The sequence below is a fragment of the Aythya marila genome (genome assembly GCF_965140915.1).
Source record: "Aythya marila genome assembly, chromosome: 2".
Lineage (NCBI taxonomy): Eukaryota > Metazoa > Chordata > Aves > Anseriformes > Anatidae > Aythya > Aythya marila.
The window spans coordinates 89,970,170-89,991,699 of NC_139043.1; the positions used below are offsets into that span (position 1 = coordinate 89,970,170).

Sequence of the window (21,530 nt, forward strand, 5' to 3'; positions counted from 1 at the left end):
AAACCCCATAAAGAGAATATAGCACTCAGTTTTCCCTCCACAGCATCTGGTCATGTTCGGTTGCTCATACATTTCTCATAGTTTTTACTTTTAAATTTGATTTTTTCTCCATTCTACCCATTTAAAAACAACCACTAAGAAGTTTTTTTGTCTCAGCCTGTTTCCAATAAAACAGAATGACAAAAGGTAGCACTGAAAGCAATGTTAAAGAATCACCTTTAAAAGAAGTTAACAGTTTTTAGCTGCTTTTTCCCAATGATCAGTGCTCCTGAATTACATGCTGAAAATGTACACATATATTGTGAGCATATGTATTCCTTCCCTTTTCCAGCAATCCTTCTGAATTTCTGCTTCTGAACAAATATTTTGAATCCTTTGTTCCTTTTATTTTTTTTTATCTTTGCTTTCTAATACATGGGTGTTTTAGTTGATTTTTTATTTTGATGAAAAACTTTAAAACCATGTAGCTACTGACAGGTACCTTAGTTCCCATATCTTTCCTAGATTGCAAAATGAACACTGGGATTCCTCTGAGTTTTCATATCCCTGCATACGTGCATTTTCCCTCAGGCCTCTTGCACTCATTTATTGGTGTCTTATTGCTTCTGCCTTTGGGGTTATACTTTTTAGAGAGGATATGTAACTTAATTTCTAAATACTTCCTGCTCCTGCAAGTTTAGTATTCCTGCAGGTATTTTTTGCCTCATCATCCTTGTGCTTCTCATTTTCACATAGGATAAAGGGGTGGTGTGGGGAAGGATTGTATTCTGGTTATTTGGAGAAAAGAGCAAAGCTTGCCTAACTTTGGCAGCAATGTGTTTATAGAAGAGGTAGGTATCTCAATATCTGGGGTTTCTTCAGAGTGGAGGCTCCTGGGACAAGGCCATTGCAGTCTGTGGCAGTATATGAAACAAGAAGGGAAACTGAAAGTAATAGCCACCAGTGGAAGAAGGATAGAAAGAGAAACACCATGTATAGGACACAGGATACTGTTCTAGCTTATGTTCCAGATACCGTCTCCCTCTAAATTTGTTACAGAGGGATGCTATGTGCAGGCCAGTCCATCTAGCATAATTTTGTTTAAACTTGTAGCCCAGAGCCCATGGAAAGTGTGTTCTCTCCATTTTAATTAGAGTTATCATTGGACTAATTGAACTTCCTTGATCTGAAAAATGATTCTGCACTATGTCAGCTGTTTCAAAGGGCAGAGGAGAAGAAAAGTAAGTGTAATAATAAGGTCTGCTATCAGTTGATTGGAATTGAAATGGAGCATCCTGTTAGTGTTAGGAACTCAGAGCAACTGAATTTTGCTTTCTCACTCAGTGTGGGCCCAGGCAGGATGTTTTGTGAGCTCAGGATGCTGGAAAGAAGACCTGTGCTAGGTCTGTGCCATCGGGGGGGCTCGTCCTGCCCAGCTACACAGCCCTCCACTAGGACTGCTTTTCTAGTTCGTTTTCTTCTAGGGCAGGCATGCCATGAAGTCAGTTATTTCCCATTCAGCAAAATTCCTTTTCTAGCTCACAAATATGCATGATAGCATTTTTTCCCCCAAAATGAATCCTCAGTTCTTGGGCAGTCAGCATGGTGTCTGGAAGTTGTATTATAAAACATAAAACTGGACTGTGGCAAAAAGGGAGCATAATCCCTTCCATTATAACTTTATTTTGATTTAGCATGGGCCTTGGCAATCAGCAATACTATTGTACCCTAAGGAATGAAGCTTGAAACTGTGAAAGTTTGCATGGCTAGATGAGGGCGTTAAATGGAGCTGAAGGAAAGCAACCACTATTTTCAAATAAAATTGCTGAGTGAGGAGAAATTACTTAGTGCTGATGTGCATGGGAGAAGAAGCAGCCCAGGAAGGATAAGGTAAAAGAGGAAGTGTTTTGCATTAGGAATTATAATAAAGAAAATTATGTTGCCCTTTTTCCTGAACTGAATTTCAGTTTTGAGTTGGCCTTGTGAAATACTTCACCTACAGTGCATCAGATTCTTTCTAAGAGGGAAAATGGTAACTTTTGTGAAAAGAAATGTTATAATTTTTCCTAATCAGGAATCTCTACATCTCCTGGATATGCTATTTAAATACAGTGGTTAAAGGGAACATAAAAGCAACACAACAATCGCCCTTTCTGCTCAGCACAGGAGCCAGGATGAAAGCACTGGTACAAGGGACTCTGGGGAGGTGGCCATTCCAAGAGCCCTGGAAGCAATTTGTCTTTGATCAGCAAGCTCACATTGAAGCCAAGCATTTTTGTGTTGGTGTTTGGTTTAGTTGGGTTTGGTTTGGTTTTACGTAGAGGGAATGGCTGATAGAAATTCTTAAAGCCATGCTTCCAGAGACATGTCATGTTAACCATGGTGATGATTTTTTACAGGCATCGTAAGAAATGGCACATGAGCTATGACTTATGCTGGGGGAGGGGAAAGAAAATACTGCCTGCTTTAATTGGGGAGGTTGTGGATGCTTTTCATTTATAAAGCAAACATTTGCAAATTATGTATGTCCGTGTTCAGATCGTGCCTTAAGAATGCTGCTGTTTGCCTTAATTTCCCTAGGAAATACTACTGCTGACATGGACTGCTGGGTCCCTTTTCTAATGGCAGGGTATCAGCTCCCAAAACAGCTAATAAATTTGAGTAACTAAGCAGTAATTTAAGTATTTCTGCTCAGAGTTGTCACTTTAGAGGACCATTCTGATCTCTCATTATTTTCCATAACAACAGTTCAGTCTTTGAATTAAGTATTTCCATGACATGGTTTATATTAAAGTGAAATGATAGGCTGCATATTTTGGAGCTGGGGTTAAAGCAATATTTTCAGAAGGTGGATATTTGAGAAAGTCTGGGGTATGGTATCATTGCCACCCCCTAAACAAGAGGATCAACTGTTACATGTCTGCTCGCTGACGGATTCTTTCTGTCTCTCCCTTTCCCCTACTTTCCTTCTCACTTCTTCAGATACAATAGCTACGGCAGCAACTCTTACTCTTCACCGCGACCTTACTCTGGTCTGAGTGCCCCTACAACACCCACTTCTCGTTATGGGACCACTCTCTCGCCGCCTCAAGAGACCAAGTCTGACAGGTTTGTACTTTTTAAAACCACCATTTTATCACAGTTACGTTACATAGAAGACAAAGGAGATAAGTATAAGCTGTCCTGAAGGGTTATTTGAAATAGCCATATCTTTTCTAATACTGGAAAGAGAACGTACAAAATGCTCAACACAGTCATTTCCCACTCATTCTCAAGTCATTTGCTCAGTTACTGCTGAAGGCTGGATATGTTTTCATCCCAATTCTGCTTCTTCCACTCAAATGGATAAAACAGAGTTGTCTCATGTATGCTGTTCTAAGTACCAAAAAAGATAATTAAAGCACATTTTATTTATTTACATGTTTTAAATTCAATTCAGACAGATCTATTTTCACTTTTATCATCTTAAATCAAGTATAAAAACACAGAAATATGCTTAGCTCAGAATTCCCTAGGCCTTAATTTTGTCCTTCCTTGATGAACATGCATGACCTATATCATCGTATTTCATTGGGGCAAAAAGTTTATTGCTGTCGGTAAAGGAAACTCATATTAACCTACTGGTTCTCCTCGCACTTATTAAAAAATTACTAAAACCCACCAGAAAAAAAAAAAAAAAAACTATTTTGAACAATCAGAATACTGTTTTGAGTTATGTAATGTGCTCTGGGAAGAAAAAAGATGGGAAAATGTTATGGACATATGAAAAAGATAATCTTTCTGGCAAGAGATTTGGACCACCAGAAATTAACTGACTGTTACAAGCTGAAAGTAAGTGACAACTTCAAAGGATATCATGCTGAGATTAAGAAGGAAAGGTAGAAGTTTTTAATTATACATGCTGTCAGGATAATCTACTAATTTCCAGTTAGGCCAGATGGGCTTCAAATTGTTGCCAAATTGCCCTCTAGTTCATAAAAATCCCATCTCCCACCCCCGTGTTTGAACTGAGGGCTGTTTTTTTCAAGATCCTTTGTCTATATTCTAATTCATTTTTATTAATGACTTTTGAATATTTATATATATGTATAGAAATACATATATATATATGTACTTGTGCATACGTATATGTGTTTGAACCTACCTATTGCCTCACATCCTTATGAATCTACTATTCAGAATGGTTCAAGTTAGGCTCTTCCAGCATGTATGTATTTCTAACCATGAGGTATTGATTTAATCCTTTCTTCAAGTGAGTAATAGCATTAAGTTTATCTCTGGAGAAAGGCATTGTTTTTCATTTGTTCATCTTCCACAAATAACTTGCCTTGATTTGTCTTTCCTTATCTGAATTAAATTATTGCCAAGTGAAACCATAAGAAAAAACTCCACATCAGCATTTTTACCCACTTTTACCCTGGCAAAATAGATTCAAGATAAGCAAGAATCAAAGGTATCCTGCTGCTTCTGAATGTCGAGCTTTCTACACCCCTGCCATTGGACAGCTTCTGGTTGCTACTGCAGAAAAGAAACCCAAAAGTGGTCAAATACCGAGATGGCTAAAGATAGTTGGGCTGGTCCTGCAAGAGGCTGATCATACTGGCCCCGATCCAGTAAAGGAAGCGAGCTTTCATTTCAGCATGCGCATAAGTGCGTTGGTGGCTTGGAGCCAAAATGCCTTGGCCCCACAGGATGAAGCTGTAAAATTCACAGATTCATAGATAGTCGGGCCAGAGGGGAGCTCTGTGATCATCTGTTCCAACCTGTAATGTGTCTCACAGAAGCTAAATGAAGGCACCCCATACCTTCATTGGTTTTAAAGTGACAGTGGGTAACTCCTGGAAAGCATTCCAGTATTTATCATCGCTGCTAGGAAAATATTTCATGTTTTGGAGGCAATCTTGTCTAGCATCATCTTACAGCCATTGCACTTTGTTCTGCTTCTCACCGAAGCTGGCAAACACTCTGCCTGCAACAAATCTCTTTTACATGTTGCTGGAGTTGCATCTCTGTCTTTCCTTCAGGTTACATTTAACAACTTTCCAGCTCACCTGATAAAATCTCTTGTTTAAATTTGTAACTTGCTATTCATGGTAGTTGATCTCATCAGTCTTTCCACATTCTTATATTTGAGGGCCTGACACATTTTGTTTATGACTCCCTGAGAAGTGTGAAAAATGCCTGTATGCCACAGCTGCATGTTGCCGGCAGAAAGGTTCCCTGATTTTTTTTTCTTGAACAATAATGAAATCAGCAGGTTTGAATGCCATTTTGCATCAAGTTATATTATTTTTGAGTGTGCTGCCAATCCAGATGTAGAGTTCAGCAGGCTTTAATGACAGGACCATTTTGAAAGGCAGAAATCTGCTCCTATTTCATTGTCCTGAAGCATAGGAGTTGCAGAAATAGCCAAGTAGAGATCCAGGGTTAGCATTTGCTCATCAGAGAGTAAGCTGTATAGTGCATAATGAAATGGTCATCGTTAATTAGTAAGTGGAAAATATTGTGAAAGCTTTCACAGCTTTCTACCAACGTGTTTGCCTTAGATTGTGTAAAAACTATTTTCTACCTCCTGGTGGCAAAAAATCTACGTGGATTCAAACAAACAAACAAACAAACAAAAGTTAAAAGATGGGTTGTAAGGTGGGGAGAGAGGAAGACTTGATAAGAAGCAGATGCATCTCTATGGTTAGCTCCAAGGTGAATTTTCTGCTTTCAGCTTAGTACATGTATTGCAGCTATCCAAGGACTCTGCAGAAGGATCCCTGTCTTTCATCATGTAGGGAAGAGCTTCAGAGGCAGTTCCTGGTACTGTTTATCTGACCTTCGAAAAGGAGGAGGAAGGAAGAGGCAGCGTTTAGAGCAGTGCCCCGCAGAATGATTCATGTGCCATTCAGTTGTCCTGACAGGCCTTTCAAAACCTTGGCTGGGTTTTGCTTATGTTAACAAGAGCTACAACCTAGGTGGAAAGAAGCAGCGTGGTTGACATTTTGACATTCATTCTTTTAAAACCCTCTTTGGCTAAGATCAGTACAGAATCAAAAAGAGCAGTATGATTCAGTGCAAAAGCAACTAGATTTTGTTCTTTGAAATACACATAGTGTATATATTTTTGATTGTACAGTAGAAGAAAAGGCTTACTTGACTGTTTCTCGGTTTCTAAATTCAGCTGCAGCCTTTTGCCAATTTCTTGCAATACTGTTCTTCTCTCTCATTTCTCTGGGTCCCCTGCGGAGAGCCATGTTTCTGAAGTGCATATTGCAGCCATGGGAATCCTGCTGAAGGAGGGCAAATTGCAGGGCACTTTCAGCTCAGCCCTTTATTAAGAAAGAAGAAGGGGTTATTGGTTCTCTCGTATCTCTCTGCTTGTGAAAGTTGCTTCTAATGCATACGAGTACAACCCAGTCCTCCTGTTTCTAACTGCCAGACTGCTTTGCTCTGTAAATATCCTGCTCCCAGTTTTCATGACTTAAATCACCAGCTAACTCTCTCCCCAATTCCCAAAGGAAGAAAAAAGTATCAATCTCAATTTCATAGCCTCATAAATTTTGCTAACAAAGGGGAATAGCCAGACGTTGCTGGAGCACACCAGGGAGAAAAACATTTTTCTGTACCTCCAAGTTTCCTTCTTGTCTGGGGGAAGAAGGTGTTTGTTGCAAGACTCTTTTGTATTTCGCTGCCTTGTGCTCACATCTAGGATATTTGTTTAGCTAAAGATTGCCTTCTCAGACTCTGAATCTAATATGGTCACTGAAACTGAAAACTTGCAGCATCAATCTACAGATCTGCTCTTTAGGATAAAAACTGGGATAACAAACTCTGTTTTTGCAAAGCTTTATAACTCCTCTTACTGTGTTTCTGGTGTTGAAGTGTATGCATTATTGACTGTGGCTTTAGTTAGAAGAGACCCTGGAGGCGTCTAACTTCTGTGGCAGAAGCGCCTAACTTGGGCATCAGCTTTGATTCATTCCATTGCCAGAAAAATATCTTTTGTTCCCTGCTGCTGTGTTTGCCAAGGTAGGTTTCATCTGATGCATTTGCCAGGAGACAGATCCCACAGGGCTTGGTAGCCACACAGTTGTGCAATTAGCCAAGCTTGAAAAAGCCTTGTTCTCAGGAGCTCATAGTCCTCATTTTCTTGTCTTTATCTGTTCAATCAAATGCCAGAAAGTTCGGCTTGGAGTCTGGATCCTCTTGGCCAGTCAGTGTGAATTTAGTCTCCACTTCTGGCTGGTCCCTCTAATGTTCCTCCGAATCTCCAAGCTTGGTAAGGACCTGTTAGGACATTTGCAAATTATTCCAGTTTGATACGCTCTCCAACATTTCCAGACCATTAGAAAATAGACTAAAGAAAGAAGAAATTTGTCACATACCTTAAACTTCCCTCTGTATTACTTTCTTTATGATCTACAGCAATAGGTTATCTTCTACTTTTTTGATAAACCTTGAATTTTGATTGTTCAACTCAATGTTCTTAATATGTCTTTTAGAGGTAGTGTACCTTCCAGTTTATCCTTAAAGCATTTATTTCTACAACAGGTGCACACAGACACTGTGCTTAGCGTGACTGGATTGTAGGTCAATTTTCTCCGCTGATCTTAAGGATATTTTAAATACCATACTGGAAGCCTAAGCAAGAATTTCAGCTGAAGTCTATAAATACTTTTCCTTTGAATGTTGTTTCCTCTCCAGATGCCCGAAAGAGTGATTTTCTGGTAATCTGGTGCTTTTACAAATTTGCATCTCCTATAAAAAATAACTAAATAAAAATAAAAAAGTTTGAGAATGCTAAGAGCAACTTTTCATTTAATTATTATTTTTTTTACTGAAATTAAATTTTCCTGTAACTGACTTCACCAAGGAAGTGCTGCTGGATGAAGTTTCTTGGCAGGGTCTCACCTTTTGTTTTTTGTTTTTGTTTTTTTTTTTTTTGATTAGCCATCTATTGCTAACTAAACTGCACTCTGGAGTTATCTTATTCCAGCTGTCAAGCACTGAAGAAAAGCAAGAAACCTGTGAAACTAAGCCCACTATACAGTCTACAAAGCTGCTGCTCTCCCAGGAAGAGTTCCCCTTTCCCTGGCTTTCTTTTCTTTCTGCTTCTACCATATACTGTGTCAGACCAGTGGCTGTGGCTATTTTTTCTTGTGGTAAATGCCAAGCCCATCTTTCACTCCAAATAACATAATGAGGAAGGGATAGCTTGGTACTTGATAATAGTGGCCCAGAGCAAAAGCCTCAAGTTTATTGCTGAGATTTTACTAGGAAAAGCGACCTTGGGAATTACTGGATGATTTACAATTTGGGAAGCAGCAGTGGCTTACACTGGCCGGGTTGCTCATTGAACTACTGTGTAAGCAGTATTTTTGATTGCAGCTTTGGATGCTTCATCGTATAGCAGCAGCATAGGTTTAAACAGAAAGCATGAGACAGTTTGCAGCTTCAGACTAAAATGTGAGTATTACTGACTGAACACACAGCGCGTGTGGGGGACATTGTCACCCATGGGTACCTGCAGTGCTGATATTTAGGGGACATGGATGTTAGCCTCTACCTTAGCCTACCTAAGGGAGGTCTCTGCAAGCCACGTCCAGGTGATTTGTGACTCGAAGAAGGCTCAGAAGCTGCGGGTTGGCCCCTGTCAGACAAAGACAGAAGCACAATTTAAAAACTGTAAATGTCAGTCTGCTCATAGTGCGTGTCTCTAAAGTCCTGGTCCATTGCCCTGGCTCTGTGCAGCTATGCCCTGTTACAGCTGCATTTTATGGAGCCTTTCAGGGCATTTTAAAGTCCAGTGTTAATCAGTTCTTCTCTTGGTCATTCTCAAGTTTCTTCCTCAAAGGAAGCCTTAGTCAGTATTTTTTTCTCTCAAATTTTTGTTTATTTTTGAGAGAAGTTACATAAAGATTCCTCAAGTAATGTTTAGTCTGTTTGCAAAATCCTATATCAACACACTTTTGAATTTGCCATGTCATATAGAGAGACATAACACAAGGAGAGTTTCTTTAACTGTGAAAACCAATATGGCTCTTGGCAGCTTTGCCTCCTTTTTTGTCTCTTTGTAAGCTGGAAAGCGGATTTATTTGGTTAAAGCCGAGAGGCATTTAGAGTTACTTGAGGCCTGTCTTAGACTGGGAGCTGCCAACTGTTGTTCCCTTTTTGAAACCTTCCCATGACTGCTGGAGCAGGAGCACATTGGGAAAAAAATGAGTAATTAGTGCTTGCTTATTGAGATTATTAATGATTCTGACCCTTGTTATATTAAGGAAAGTTCTGAATATTAACTTAATGATCTAAAGGGATTTCATCTCATATGTCAACTGTTCTTTCATTTTAGCTCCTAAAATAAGCTTTTGTATTTTGTCTTCTTGCTGTAGATATCCACTTCCATTTAGCAAATTTTAAAAATTCAACTAACAGAGGAAAATGCAGCCACAAAAGAAGATCTTTCCAAATCTAATGAAGAGCATTTGAAGCTGATAAATGAAAATTTCATGTTACAAAGTGGCTTAGAATAAGACAGATATACTTTCTCTGTTTTTTAACAAGATTATAATAATTCAGGTCCCTTATTCACTCTTGCAACATATTGTCGGGTAACTGTCAGATATCTTGTCTCACAGAGCTTTTTATTATCATGATTACTATTTCATTGTTGTATCAAATGCAGTAGGTCAGGTGAGCTGAATTTTTCTTCAGAAGTGTTTTGGCCTACAGGCAATGTTTTTATTTTGTATCCTCAGCCCTGTTATATTTTTGTCACCTCTTCCTTCCTTCCTTCCTTCCTTCCTTCCTTCCTTCCTTCCTTCCTTCCTTCCTTCCTTCCTTCCTTCCTTCCTTCCTTCCTTCCTTCCTTCCTTCCTTCCTTCCTTCCTTCCTTCCTTCCTTCCTTCCTTCTTTCCTTCTTTCCTTCTTTCCTTCTTTCTTTTTTCCTTCTTTGCTCTTTCCTGTCTTCTTCCAAGGTCATAATGGTACGGTACAGACCTGTAATCACAAATCCCTAGACTTGGACATACTCTTGCTGTGTGTTTTCTTTCTGGAATGAGAATGTAATAGCTTATCTTGTTTAGCTTTTGCTGATTTTAACAGCAGGCAGAACAAAGCTTTTCTTGGTATTTTTATATTAACAGTCCATTCTTAATAGCCTTGTGTTCTCTTTGAGACTAAAAATAGTTGTCAGAGCAAGGATCCTTCTGGATTATGTTTTTGGAATTGAACAAATGTTTGATATTACCATTCCGTAACATAAGACACCAACATTAAAATGCTGGCATATATTAGCTGTAACCCAGTTTTGTGAGTGATCACTGTTATGCTTTCATTGAGCATTCACATATTCTTTTCTTTTAAAATCTCTTAACACCTTTCATTCAGTGCCAGATTCTTATTTTCTTTTTTTATTTATTTATTTTTTTTCTTACATACCCATTTTTAAAATGCAGCCTAAAGCAGTGTGACTTGAGCATTCCTGAGGCCCAGAGGTCTCATCACCCTTTAGAAAGCATCAGACCACCAAAATTATCTAAAGGCTTAGCCAAGCATTCCTGCCAGCTGGTTTGGCCAATCTCACTTCCATTTGCAACTCAACCATGAGTTCAGTGAAAGAGAACATTACATTTACTTTAAGCATTATTGCACAGAGAGAGAAAAAAAAAAAAAAAAAAAAAAAAAAAAAGGTTTTACAGACCAACCAGACGTGGAAAAATCTGTTTCCAAATTGTTTAGAGTGTTTGAGAAGTACATCTTACCACTTGCCTTCCCTTCTGGCTGTTAAACACCTGTATACAACCTGAAAGTAACACCTGTTTTCTCCAGTTTTAGTTATGTAGGAAAAGAAGGATAGAACATATTAAATCCTAAAATCTGCTCATTTGCAGTTGCAGTTTACATTAAAATACATCTGAATACCAATTTGGTTACAGTGTTTGATAGAAGCAGCGAAGCTGTGAGCTTACTAAAATAAGGCAAATCTTAGCATTTGATGTGAGGTGTGGTCTTCAAGAAGGGGAAAGGGGTCCAGCTGAGTGGCCTGGGCAGGATCTGACCACAAAGCAAGCACTAACCCAGCTCTATCAGTGCTGTTTCATTGCCTGGTGCTTTCTAAATGTGACTGGAACCCCTGACTATCTGTGCCTTAAGAAGTCAGTGCCACAAAATGAGTGAGCTAACTATCCCCACCTCTTTCTATCTTTCTTTGAGGTGCTTTACAGTTACCTAGAAGGAGGCTGTAGGAAGGTGGAGATTTGTCTCTTCTCCCAAGCACCAAGTGATAAGACAAGACCAAATGTCCATAAGTTGTGCCAGGGGAGGTTTAGGTTGGTTATTAGGTGAAATCTCTTCACTGAAAAGGTTGTGAAGTATTGGAGCAGGCTGCCCAGGGAAATGTCAGAGTCACCATCCCTGGAGGTTTTCAATGTAGATGAAGATGTAAATGTAAAAGTAGAGCTTAGTGACATGATTTAATGGTTGACTTGGCAATGCTAGGTTAAGGGTTGGACTTCATGATCTTAGAGGTCTTTTCCAACCTAAATGAGTCAATGATTCATTGTAATATGGCAGTCCAGAAGTGACTGCATTTGAGACGTGAATTGGTTCAAATATGTGTGTGTGCACTACAGTCTAGCTTGCAACTCAGCTGAAGTATGGGGTCCTTAAATAACCAGTGGGAAGTAGGAAGTTTTGGCTAGTTACTGTTGATTTGATTAGTTTCCAAGAGGTGGCAAACTAATAGGGCAATAGGGCATATGGATGTTCAGCAATTTCTTAGATGTTGTGTTTTGTGTTTTTTTTTCTGACTATAAGCCTGTGGATCTTTTATTTAGATTGCGAAGCTGCTGTTCATACATCTGCAAATATTAACCAAGTGAACAGTGCTAGCCAAACTGCTCTAGATCAGACCTCCAAACAAGGTGTTTTGGCATGTGGAGACACTTTACTACTAGGGTCAGGTTAGAATCCTATACGCACGACTGAGCTGCACATCTCCCTACAATTTCCCTGTAATCCCTTGGATAAGAATTTGTATTCACTATAGAGCCCCAAAGAGCTTAGTCAGAGCTCAAGGTTTCCAACCTGCTAGACGCTGTGCAGACTACAATCACTCTGTGAGTCTCTCAGCATCACCCCATCCTTTCCCTTCATTTTCCTTCAGGTTTTATTAAGTCAAACCTTCCTTTGATTCTAAATGGAGATTGCAGATTTAACGAAGCTAAATGGGATGGGACAGCAAGTTAAATACATGGAGCATACACTTGGTAGGAACCAAGGTTTTCACCATCTCTTCCAGTTCATTTCCAAATGGTTTCAAGTGGAGACACTGTCTGGTTTTCCACATCCTAGACCATTTTCTGATGATTGCTATGGTATTTCACACTACCACAGGGATGGATCTCTGATTTTTTAGCCTTAGTACAGTGGTGCCACTCTTTTCGCTGAGAGCTTTCTCTTGCAGCATGTACTAAAAGGTCAAGAGTTAAAATCAATTTAAAGTATGCTTAAGGAAAAAATTCACCGCACGTACTTGACTGTCAGGGGTTGGGGATTTTTTCCCCCCTTTTTCTTAGCGCAGAGGAATATTGGAGATTTTTATGGTTTTGAGTGTGATCCAGCATTGATACTGTAGCTCTGGAGGAGTGCCAGAAAGGAGGCTTACAGAATATCAAGTTTTATACCATCTTATGTAATGTTTATGCGGGTGGGATATAACATATTGAAATTCAATTTATTGAATTTATTGAAATTATATTCATACTGCCCTGCTTCCAGTAGGGCTGAAATGGCAATGTTCTGTGACATTGCTGCTCACACAGACGTAGACACTCCGAAGATTGTTTTGCATTATTATTTTTGTTTTCTCCTACACCTATTTTCCCTGGTGAACTAATGACATTACACAAAATGCCTATATTTTGCACCCATAGGCATGTAAATGAAAAAGGAAAAGGGTCAGAGTTTTTAATAATAATGAAAATTTATTCAGATTTCCATTGCTGGTTTGAGACACATCCTTTATACAGGGTTCAGTCTCTTTAAAAAAAGAGGCAATAACTATTTCTTTCATTAATCCTTTCATAGCAAAACTCATGTTACAACAATGCACAGAAACCGCTCTACATGAGCTATGTCTTCTTGATTTTATCAGTCTAATTCAATCAGTGTGGATACATTTACATCTGTATCAAGCTATCCTGTATAATTTAGATATTTCCTGTCTGAGAGACAGACAGACACGCACATTTGCTCTGAGGGAACTCTAATGCCATGTGAAAGGTTGGTGGTACCACTACCACCACTTTGGGGAAAAGGTGTGCAAGAGGAGCCACTCTCCTAGCCAAAGTAGTAGGTGCAGTTAAATAATAATAGTAATAATAATAATAACAGTAATCTGTGGCCAGTCTCCCGAGCAATAGCTAAAAGTTTGATATGCATTGCTAGTGGTGACACTTTAGACCTCTTCATTACAGTAACCTACTGTGGAGCATCTAGTTTTTGGTTATGGTAAGAGGACTGCAAATTAGTGCCCTTTTGGACTTATTCTTGATTAGCCATAAAGCAGCTTGTTCTTTTTGTTCACTGTGGACAGAAGAACAAAATGGGCTAAACAGCAAAAAATTTAAAAAAGAGTTAAGCTCTGAAATGAAGCTTCATTATCAAGAGCTTCTGAGGCAGGTCAGACAACAAGTTTTCAGGAATGGTTTGAAAAGCCTAAATCCTGCCTTGGGCAAGGCAAGGAAAATAGGTAATCTATTCTCTTCCAGCCCCATTTCATCTGATTTTTTAATAACTATTTTGATTACACTTAATGATTGTTATAGCTAGCTGTGCTGTTCCTGTGTATTTTATTTACATGTTCCTACACATGATTCATTTTGCCTTTACATCACAGGCAGCAAAGAAATTATGATAACAGAATTTGGTAACAAGTAAAGGAAAAATAAGCCCCTACTTAAGAGAGCATTCATTGCTGAAGGGAGCTTCTGAGATCTTCTTCTATTTGTGTTTTTCTGTGTACAGGACTCTCAGGTGTTTATGACACACCTGTTTTTAACATCACTGCATAAGACATTTGGGAAGTACTTGAAAAGTATTTCAGGCTTTTTTTTTCCTTCTAAATTTCAAAAATCCATTACAGGGTTCAGTTTTTCCATTAACAGGATTAAAAAAAGGAGAAAAAAAGATTTAGGAAATACTGCAATTTGAAATATGCTGAAGAATTCTCACAGGTACTTTTTTATTTGTACTTCATAAACTTGGCAATATATGAAATCTACCCGACCTGTGATTCTTAAGATCATCATAGTATCTAAAATCAATTTAGCAATAAGATACTTAGTCAGCGGTTTGAAATATAAATGTCATGTCATTCTCTTGGTTGGGATTATGTTACTTGCTGAATGATTGCTACTAACGTTTTGCCAATATAATCAATAAAAGTGACATTGAGAAATCTGATCTCTTTTTTCTGCAGGCCAGCTTTGGGTGGTCTCCTTACATCATCTTTTCGGCAGCACCAGGAGTCCTTGGCAGCAGAAAGAGAAAGACGACGTCAAGAGAGAGAAGAAAGGTTGCAACGAATAGAACGTGAAGAAAGAAACAAATTCAAGTAGGAACCATATTCACTGTCACTCTGTTGTCTTAACATGATGGGTCCATAAATCATTGAGACATTTAATTGCAAAATAATTGAATTGCTGAATAGTTCATGGATATCTTTAGATACCTTTCTTGATATGAGTATCTTAAGAACTGATATATTAAACACATTCCAATGAATTTTGTCATTAATAAACTAGCACATTCTTCCAGTTATATATTTGCCAATTATTCAGGCTGGATATCCACACAGGCAAAGTTTGTTAGCTCATATGCTCCTTCTCAAAGTACAGTCTCAGTGAGGCATAGGTTTGAAGGTGAAACAGTGGAAGGAATTTATCAAGAAGGAAAGGGACAACACTGAGACATCTTTTTGCTTTCATGTTTTGCAAAGTAAAAGCATTTTTTTGTCTGGGGGTATACTTATTCCTGCTTTTTTTTTGAGCATGTATCTCTCCTTCCTGGAAACGGCAAGTGAAAGAAAATAATTATAAAATTATTGCTCAATCTGTGGCCAGACAAAGGCGCCATCTGAATATAGGACTCTGCATTTTCACATCTAAGACAATATCGTAGGATCCCAAGATATCTTGAGGATAATAAGTAGTAAGTCCTCTCTTCCTGTTACATACATGTCTGGAAATCTCAGTACAGGCTGCAAAGACTGCAGTGGGCTTAGGACAGATAAGGTGCCTATTGCTGAGATGTCATGCCTACCATATGAAGAGTGTGCACTGAGAAAGAATTTTGTTTTCTTTTTTCATAGTTAGGAGTGAAAAGTAAGCATATTTTCAGCAGTCAGAAGATATAATGCAGTAATCTAAATAATGGTAGGATAAATGTTTTGTTGCCTGAGAGTTGCTATTTAGGGAAAAGATGGCACTGGGTTTCATGTGAGTTTGTTTATTAGTATGCAGGATTGTTTTCACTGTAATCATCTCTAGTAAGAAGTGGAAATGGTTTGTGTCATAGTGAATTTGGAAAGAGGAATAACTTGCTAGTGGTTGGTTGCTTGGTTGAAGGAGATATTCTACTGGCTCCAGAAGATAGCTAGTTTGGAAGAAAATAAGAGGTGGAGGGAAGGTGGAAGAGCACCATAATAGGATCTTTGGCAGCCAACAGCTTCCCAAGTTCTCCTGAAACGGAATCAATCAGGTCTCAGTCCTCAAGCGTCTTCCAGAAACTTTCCCTCTAAGTAGTATCATCAGGCTGCAGCAGGCTGTCGTGGAAAGCCAACATGATCTTTCAGAAAGGAAACTCCCAGGCCAAAAAAAGCCACCAGGACATTTGGCAGCTTGACCTGTTTGAAAAACAGATCTACACTTTCCACTAAAGGTTGGCTACAGTAGTTGTTCTGTCACTGAAAGAGCTTCCTTAAAGTCAACTACTTTTTTTTTTTTTTTAATTTTATTTACATCTTCATCCCATTACTTCAGATTCAGAAACTGGTTAACTAAATGTCATGACTGTTACATACTTATGACAACAATTTTTCAATACCCAGTGTTTTTATCTTTCATATTTGAGTTCCCTGGTCACCCAAAAGTTATAGCTTGTGTTTGAGTAGAGGAGGGTCTCCAAAGCCACCAAACTTTTCAGATGGCATCCCACAGTTGATTAAACAGTACAGAAGGAGGAGGACAAAGCCACAGCAAACAGTCGTGGACAGTTTTGTAAGAGTTCTTGGGATTTCATTATCATATCATCAGTCTGGCTGGAAACCCAGCCCCTGAAGATGTATTTTTGATTAAAAATAGCACTTCCAATTCACAGCCTTTAAACTCGTGAGCAGTACTGGATTTACCATCATGACTCATGTGTTGTCTCATTCTTTCCAACTGTGCCTTGACAACGTTGCACTAGATTCTGGCACCATTATTGACAAATTGAGAATAATTTAGAGGGGAGCATCACCAGTTGTGAAAGAGCTTGTTTTTAGGAGAGGTGTTAAAATTCTTTAAAAGCTACTACTAGCAAAAGGAAAGCTTTACAAAATTAATATTTTTTCTCAGTAGGACTATTGTTCCTATTCCATATGTAGAACAACATGACCTAAAAAGAGAGGGCTACGCTTCAGCTGTAGGGAGAGGTGGAAGTAGTCAGAGGATACAAGTAATTCCTATGTTTTCCTGCTGAAAAAAATCCTAGTTAATTTTGTTTGTTTGTTTGTTCATTTTTTTTACTTAGGGGTTATTCCCATAGTTATTTTTATTGCAAATAATACTCTGAAAATATCTTTAAAGTATAATCAGTTCAGTGACTCAAAAGAACATGGAGATGGTCTGAAACAATAAGATATGTTCCATGTTAATGCTGACTTCTGAAGGGTAGCTGCAAAGAGGTGTTTGATAGCAATATAGATGGCAGGTAATTTATTTTATGACACAATACAAAGAGAAAAAACAGTGTATTCTTCAGAAATGGGATGGTTCTGAAAATTTTTCTGGTACTCATAGGTTACAGTGGGGAAGAACCTAACATTCTCAGCCATTGTATCCAGCAGATTCATCTAAATATTAAAATATATTGTGCGGAACTATTTTGCTGTGTTATCATGGCAGGCTGGGTGTTCATTGAGTTCTGCTCTTCTCTGAATTAAATTTTCTTGCTGAGGAATTTTTAATCTGTGGATGTGACAGGCCTACCTGAGGTTACAGTGCCCAGGCATCCTGCAAAGTTGACTTGGCAGAAATTAAGTATACAAGTTACTTGAGGGGCTGAGAAAGGGACAGATGAATTAAAAGGAGGTTTGTGTCTAGAACTCAGGGTGAAAAACAAAGAAGTGAAAGGATTTCACCTGTCAGATGATCTTGAATGTACTTTAAAAGATTGTCCTACTTGGTAATGCCAAAGGCCCAGATAGTCTGTTCTTCTGTTTCTAGCTGTGGCAACTACCATACAATTAGGAAAGGTGTATTAGAAGCAGGTTAAGGAGTCTGCTCCTCGCCTTGATACAACATCCCAGATACCAGCAATCATTGTTTAAGGGCGTTCCAGATGGAGCTAGTGAATAATTGTTTAACAGCCACTAATGGGCTTGCTTCTTAAGAAAGAGACCAATTCCTTTTGTCTAATTCCAGGTATCAAGTTTCAAAATGTGCTTCAAGTTATTATTATTATTTTATTTTTTTTATTACTTCTAATGACTATCCAAACTGTGTAATGGGTGTGCACATATATGTGTGGTAACGTGTACTTAGCTACTTTTCAGCATTTTTTCAGAGGACAAAATCTAATAACTTTGGCTGAAAACAGCCTTTGTTGTTTCTGATAAGGTTTCTTGTGCTGCTCTTGGTTTCTCCTACTGTACTTCTGCTGCTTACTTTATTCTTTTGGTTTCCTCTGCAACTTAATGCAATTCTCTTTTTAGCCGTGATTATTTAGACAAAAGAGAAGAACTAAGACAAGCAAGAGAAGAGAGGTCTGTATATGCTGCATCCATCCTTCCCTTTGGTTGTTTCCACTTCCTATACTGTGTAGCTGTTGTGTACTTACACTAACTATGCATGCACAGAACACTTTCATTCAAAAAGAACTCTATAAGAAAGCTGTTGTGTTATTAAAGAGGAAAATCAAGTCCAGCTGTAAGCACAGCAATAAATAAGGAGCAGTGGGACAGGAATGCATAAGAAAGATTGATGATCTATCTTTTATCTATTTGTGTGGGAAATAAGTTTACTTGATTTGCCTCAGAAATTTGCCCAAATTTAGTGTAGTTATAAATTGAACAAGCCTGTCTTTCTCACCCAGTGGGTCCCAAGCTTTCTGGAGGGTCAGAAAAGGCAACTGAGGATAAAGGAAAGAAAGTGGGATAACAAGCATTGGAAAACTGCCACTACAGGCTGATGGAAGTGGGTCTGACCCACTCCCAGTGTTTTTAATCTTTCAGGGCCAAGTTTTCTTTGCCAGTCTTTCTAAACATCTGTTAGTAAATTATAAAGCTTAGCAGCATTTGTCATTAAGACATTGTTTTAGTTTTATTTAGATAGCATATTTAAAGGGACTGAGCTTTTTTCTTTTTTCTTTTTCTTTTTTTTTTTTTTTTTTTTTTTAACATTCAATTAAATAGTTTAGAAACTCTGGGCTAGTCTGGGAGCTATGTGCTTATGAAAACACATTTTTCAAGGAATACTTGAATAAAGACCTTTGCCTTTCGGTAGCTTCATCTCTGCTTCCACTAGTAATTACACCCTGGAGGGATCTCTTGTTTTTACCTGGAAAATATGCACATTACTGAACAAATAGTAGATGAAAAATCATCCAGATTGCTTCAATACTGCTTTAATGGCCCTCTAGAGGTTGCTATATAGAGATACTTTCCTGAATTATATTATCAGACTGTGAGAGCAGTCTTCTCAGCAATTGTTGTGATGCTTTTTTTTTTTTTTTTTCATAAGCTCATCATACACCAGGAGGCATTTTTTTTTTCTGCAGATGGAAGTCTCATCTGCCAGCATATCTGTTGTGGCTAAAGTAACTGTATTAAAATATGATTTTGACATCTCTAAGAGTAACAAACGTTTGATGATCATTCTTTGTCATTCTAGACACAATTACAAATTACTTGAAGGCATTTTCTAAAATGAAATGCATCTGAGCACATAAGCATCATACACAGATCTCAGCTGATTACCACTTTTTGCAGCAAGCATGCTCATCAGCAAGACTTGAAACAAATTAAGTGAGCTCTCCAGCACTTTCAGGTTGTAATGGAACACACCAAGTCAACTGGAGAAGTTTTTTGGAAATGCTTACCAGCAGACTATCATTGCTGTGCAGTCTGAGACAATTTTATTCATCAATAATAGTGTCCCTCTGTCATTAGGGGTTTTTTGAACTGAAACGTTTCAGTTCTTCCCCATAAAGAAGAAAGACACATTTGCTTTGACAGAATATAAATATTGGAGAAAATTCCTGCAAGTGAGGCCAGACATCAGTAGTCTATTACATTGTCTTCCTGTAACTTTTTTTTTAAATTACCATTTTTGCACCAATGAAGTTTCATTTCATATGGCAAGTTGAATTTTGACTTGTTTTAAGAGAATGCAAGGACAATAAGAACATGTTGTATCCAAAGTGTTCAAATCTTATTTAAAATCTATCAGTTAGGAAAAATAAAAGGAAAGATTATTGAGCATGTACAGAAGGACTGTTTTGTCTAAATTTTCTTAAATCTGTGATGCATCCTGTGTACTGTCACATCACCCTTGAGCTCTGGAGTACAGGCACCCATGTTTCCAATGCTTCTGGGTGGCCTCTGTATCAGGGAGAAAAAAGGGTGCAGTCTGAAGGGTTCAGCACCATTCATTTTATGTGCTCTTTCTGTTCGATGATTTGAGGTTTTTCACTTTGCTTGGTTGGGTATTTTCCAGTGGTAGTTTAAAAATAACCCAGCAAAGGTGAGCTTCCAAACCCTCTCTAGTGTGATTTACAGCTTCGATGGGATGGGTCTGCTTTCCACCCAGCGACTCTGTTGGCCCAGAAACATTTTAAGTTGTCCTCAGGGCATTGCCCTGAGACATAGAAAACTCACAATATTTTTGTCTACTTGAAGATGAAGAAGTGGAATGTAATCTTCACGAGACATACCAAATGGATAGCCCACAAATTTTTGGCTCTTCGCCTATAGAAATGAGTCAGCACAGGCGAGAGGATGGCTGCTGTTTTCCATGATTTGCAGGAGTATGGCAGTATACACAGGGGCAAGGCATCGATCCTATACTGGAGGGACTAAATGCAGTGGAGGGATGGTACCTCGTCCTTTCATGAGACCTTCATGAGACCTTGTGTATTTGATGCTGGTATTTATTCAGCGCTGAGACACTGGGTTGAAACAAGAAATCCCATAAATATATGTTGTTTATCGAGTGTGGAGCATTAATAACTGATTGTAGAATGATTTTATTTCCTGGTTAAATTGCCACATCTGCTTATTAGCTTGCCCATTTGATAACTGGTTATGCTCCTGTGCTGCCATGGGAGCTGCCATTCTGGTTTCCTTTTTTTCTTCCAGTATAATGAGCAGATATATTTTGAGAAGGCACATTTTCGTGGTAGTCCTCTGCTCTGCTGGTTAACTGTGAAGTACACAGCAACAGAAGCTAAAATGGTAAAACAGCCAAAAAAAGAGCTGGGGACAATAAAACATTGTGGTTCCCCTGTTACCAAAGGATCTATCCAGATCTTGGTTGGCAAACTGCAAAAACCTCTGTTGCAGCCAGCTGGGCTGTACCTGTGTTAGCGAAGAGATCAATTCGAGTGGCTCTTTGTGAGACTGGAGTCCCGTCTGCTCTAATTGCGAGGAGCTGGAAGACGCAGTGTGGAAGTGACCAAAGTGAAAAGAAAGACTGGTTTCATTAGCTGTAACAAAACATTATGCTAATGCCGGCAGAAGGCTTTCTCCTCTATTGAAAAGGCAAAAATCATTCTTTAGAATTGGCTTCATGTTAGAACTGTAAACAGTTCCTATTTTATAACCATACAAGTATGTGGCTTGTTATATTTTCATCCAGAGTCCGTAGGGGTTCTTTCTCTTGCAGAATTTGTTCAAAGCGTGTGCATACCTCTGGAGGAATAAAAGAAAATAAGTTTGTTCTTCATTGTTGCTGTTTGCAATAAAGCAAATTGCCTCTGAAAACACAAGAAGTGCTCTTCAAAGCCACGTTTCTTTTTGTGCTCTGTATGGATGTTTGCAAACGTGCATGTGTGTGTGGTTACCATATGTACTAAGCATGTTTGTTGCCCCATGTGGCTGACTCCTGTACCCTTCCTGCTTTTAATGCGCACTTGTACACTAATTCAGGCTGTCAGGGAGGCAGGCTGGGGGAGGAGAGGTGTTCCCTGTTATGAAGTGTTTACAACAGTGGGTTAGAGGAGGATGACCACAGCGTTTCAGGGACGTAAGCAGTAGTCTTGATTAACCTGTTTAACAGTTCACTTGTGGGCAAGGCAAACAGTCT

General features: G+C 38.7%; 1 protein-coding gene across 9 annotated transcripts in view; it reads left to right on the top strand.

Moving 5' to 3' along the window:
* The window catches only part of FHOD3 (formin homology 2 domain containing 3), a 420,526-nt gene that overhangs the window by 332,311 nt on the left and 66,685 nt on the right, over positions 1-21,530 (top strand). For 7 of the 9 annotated variants that reach the window (XM_082753307.1, XM_082753302.1, XM_082753301.1 and 4 more), the window contains 3 exons: positions 2,962-3,087; positions 14,447-14,581; positions 17,942-17,992. In XM_082753307.1, the coding sequence (XP_082609433.1) occupies positions 2,962-3,087; positions 14,447-14,581; positions 17,942-17,992 (312 nt within the window). The remainder of the gene's footprint in view (positions 1-2,961; positions 3,088-14,446; positions 14,582-17,941; positions 17,993-21,530) is intronic. The other 2 variants (XM_082753303.1, XM_082753305.1) reach the window with 1 other exon arrangement.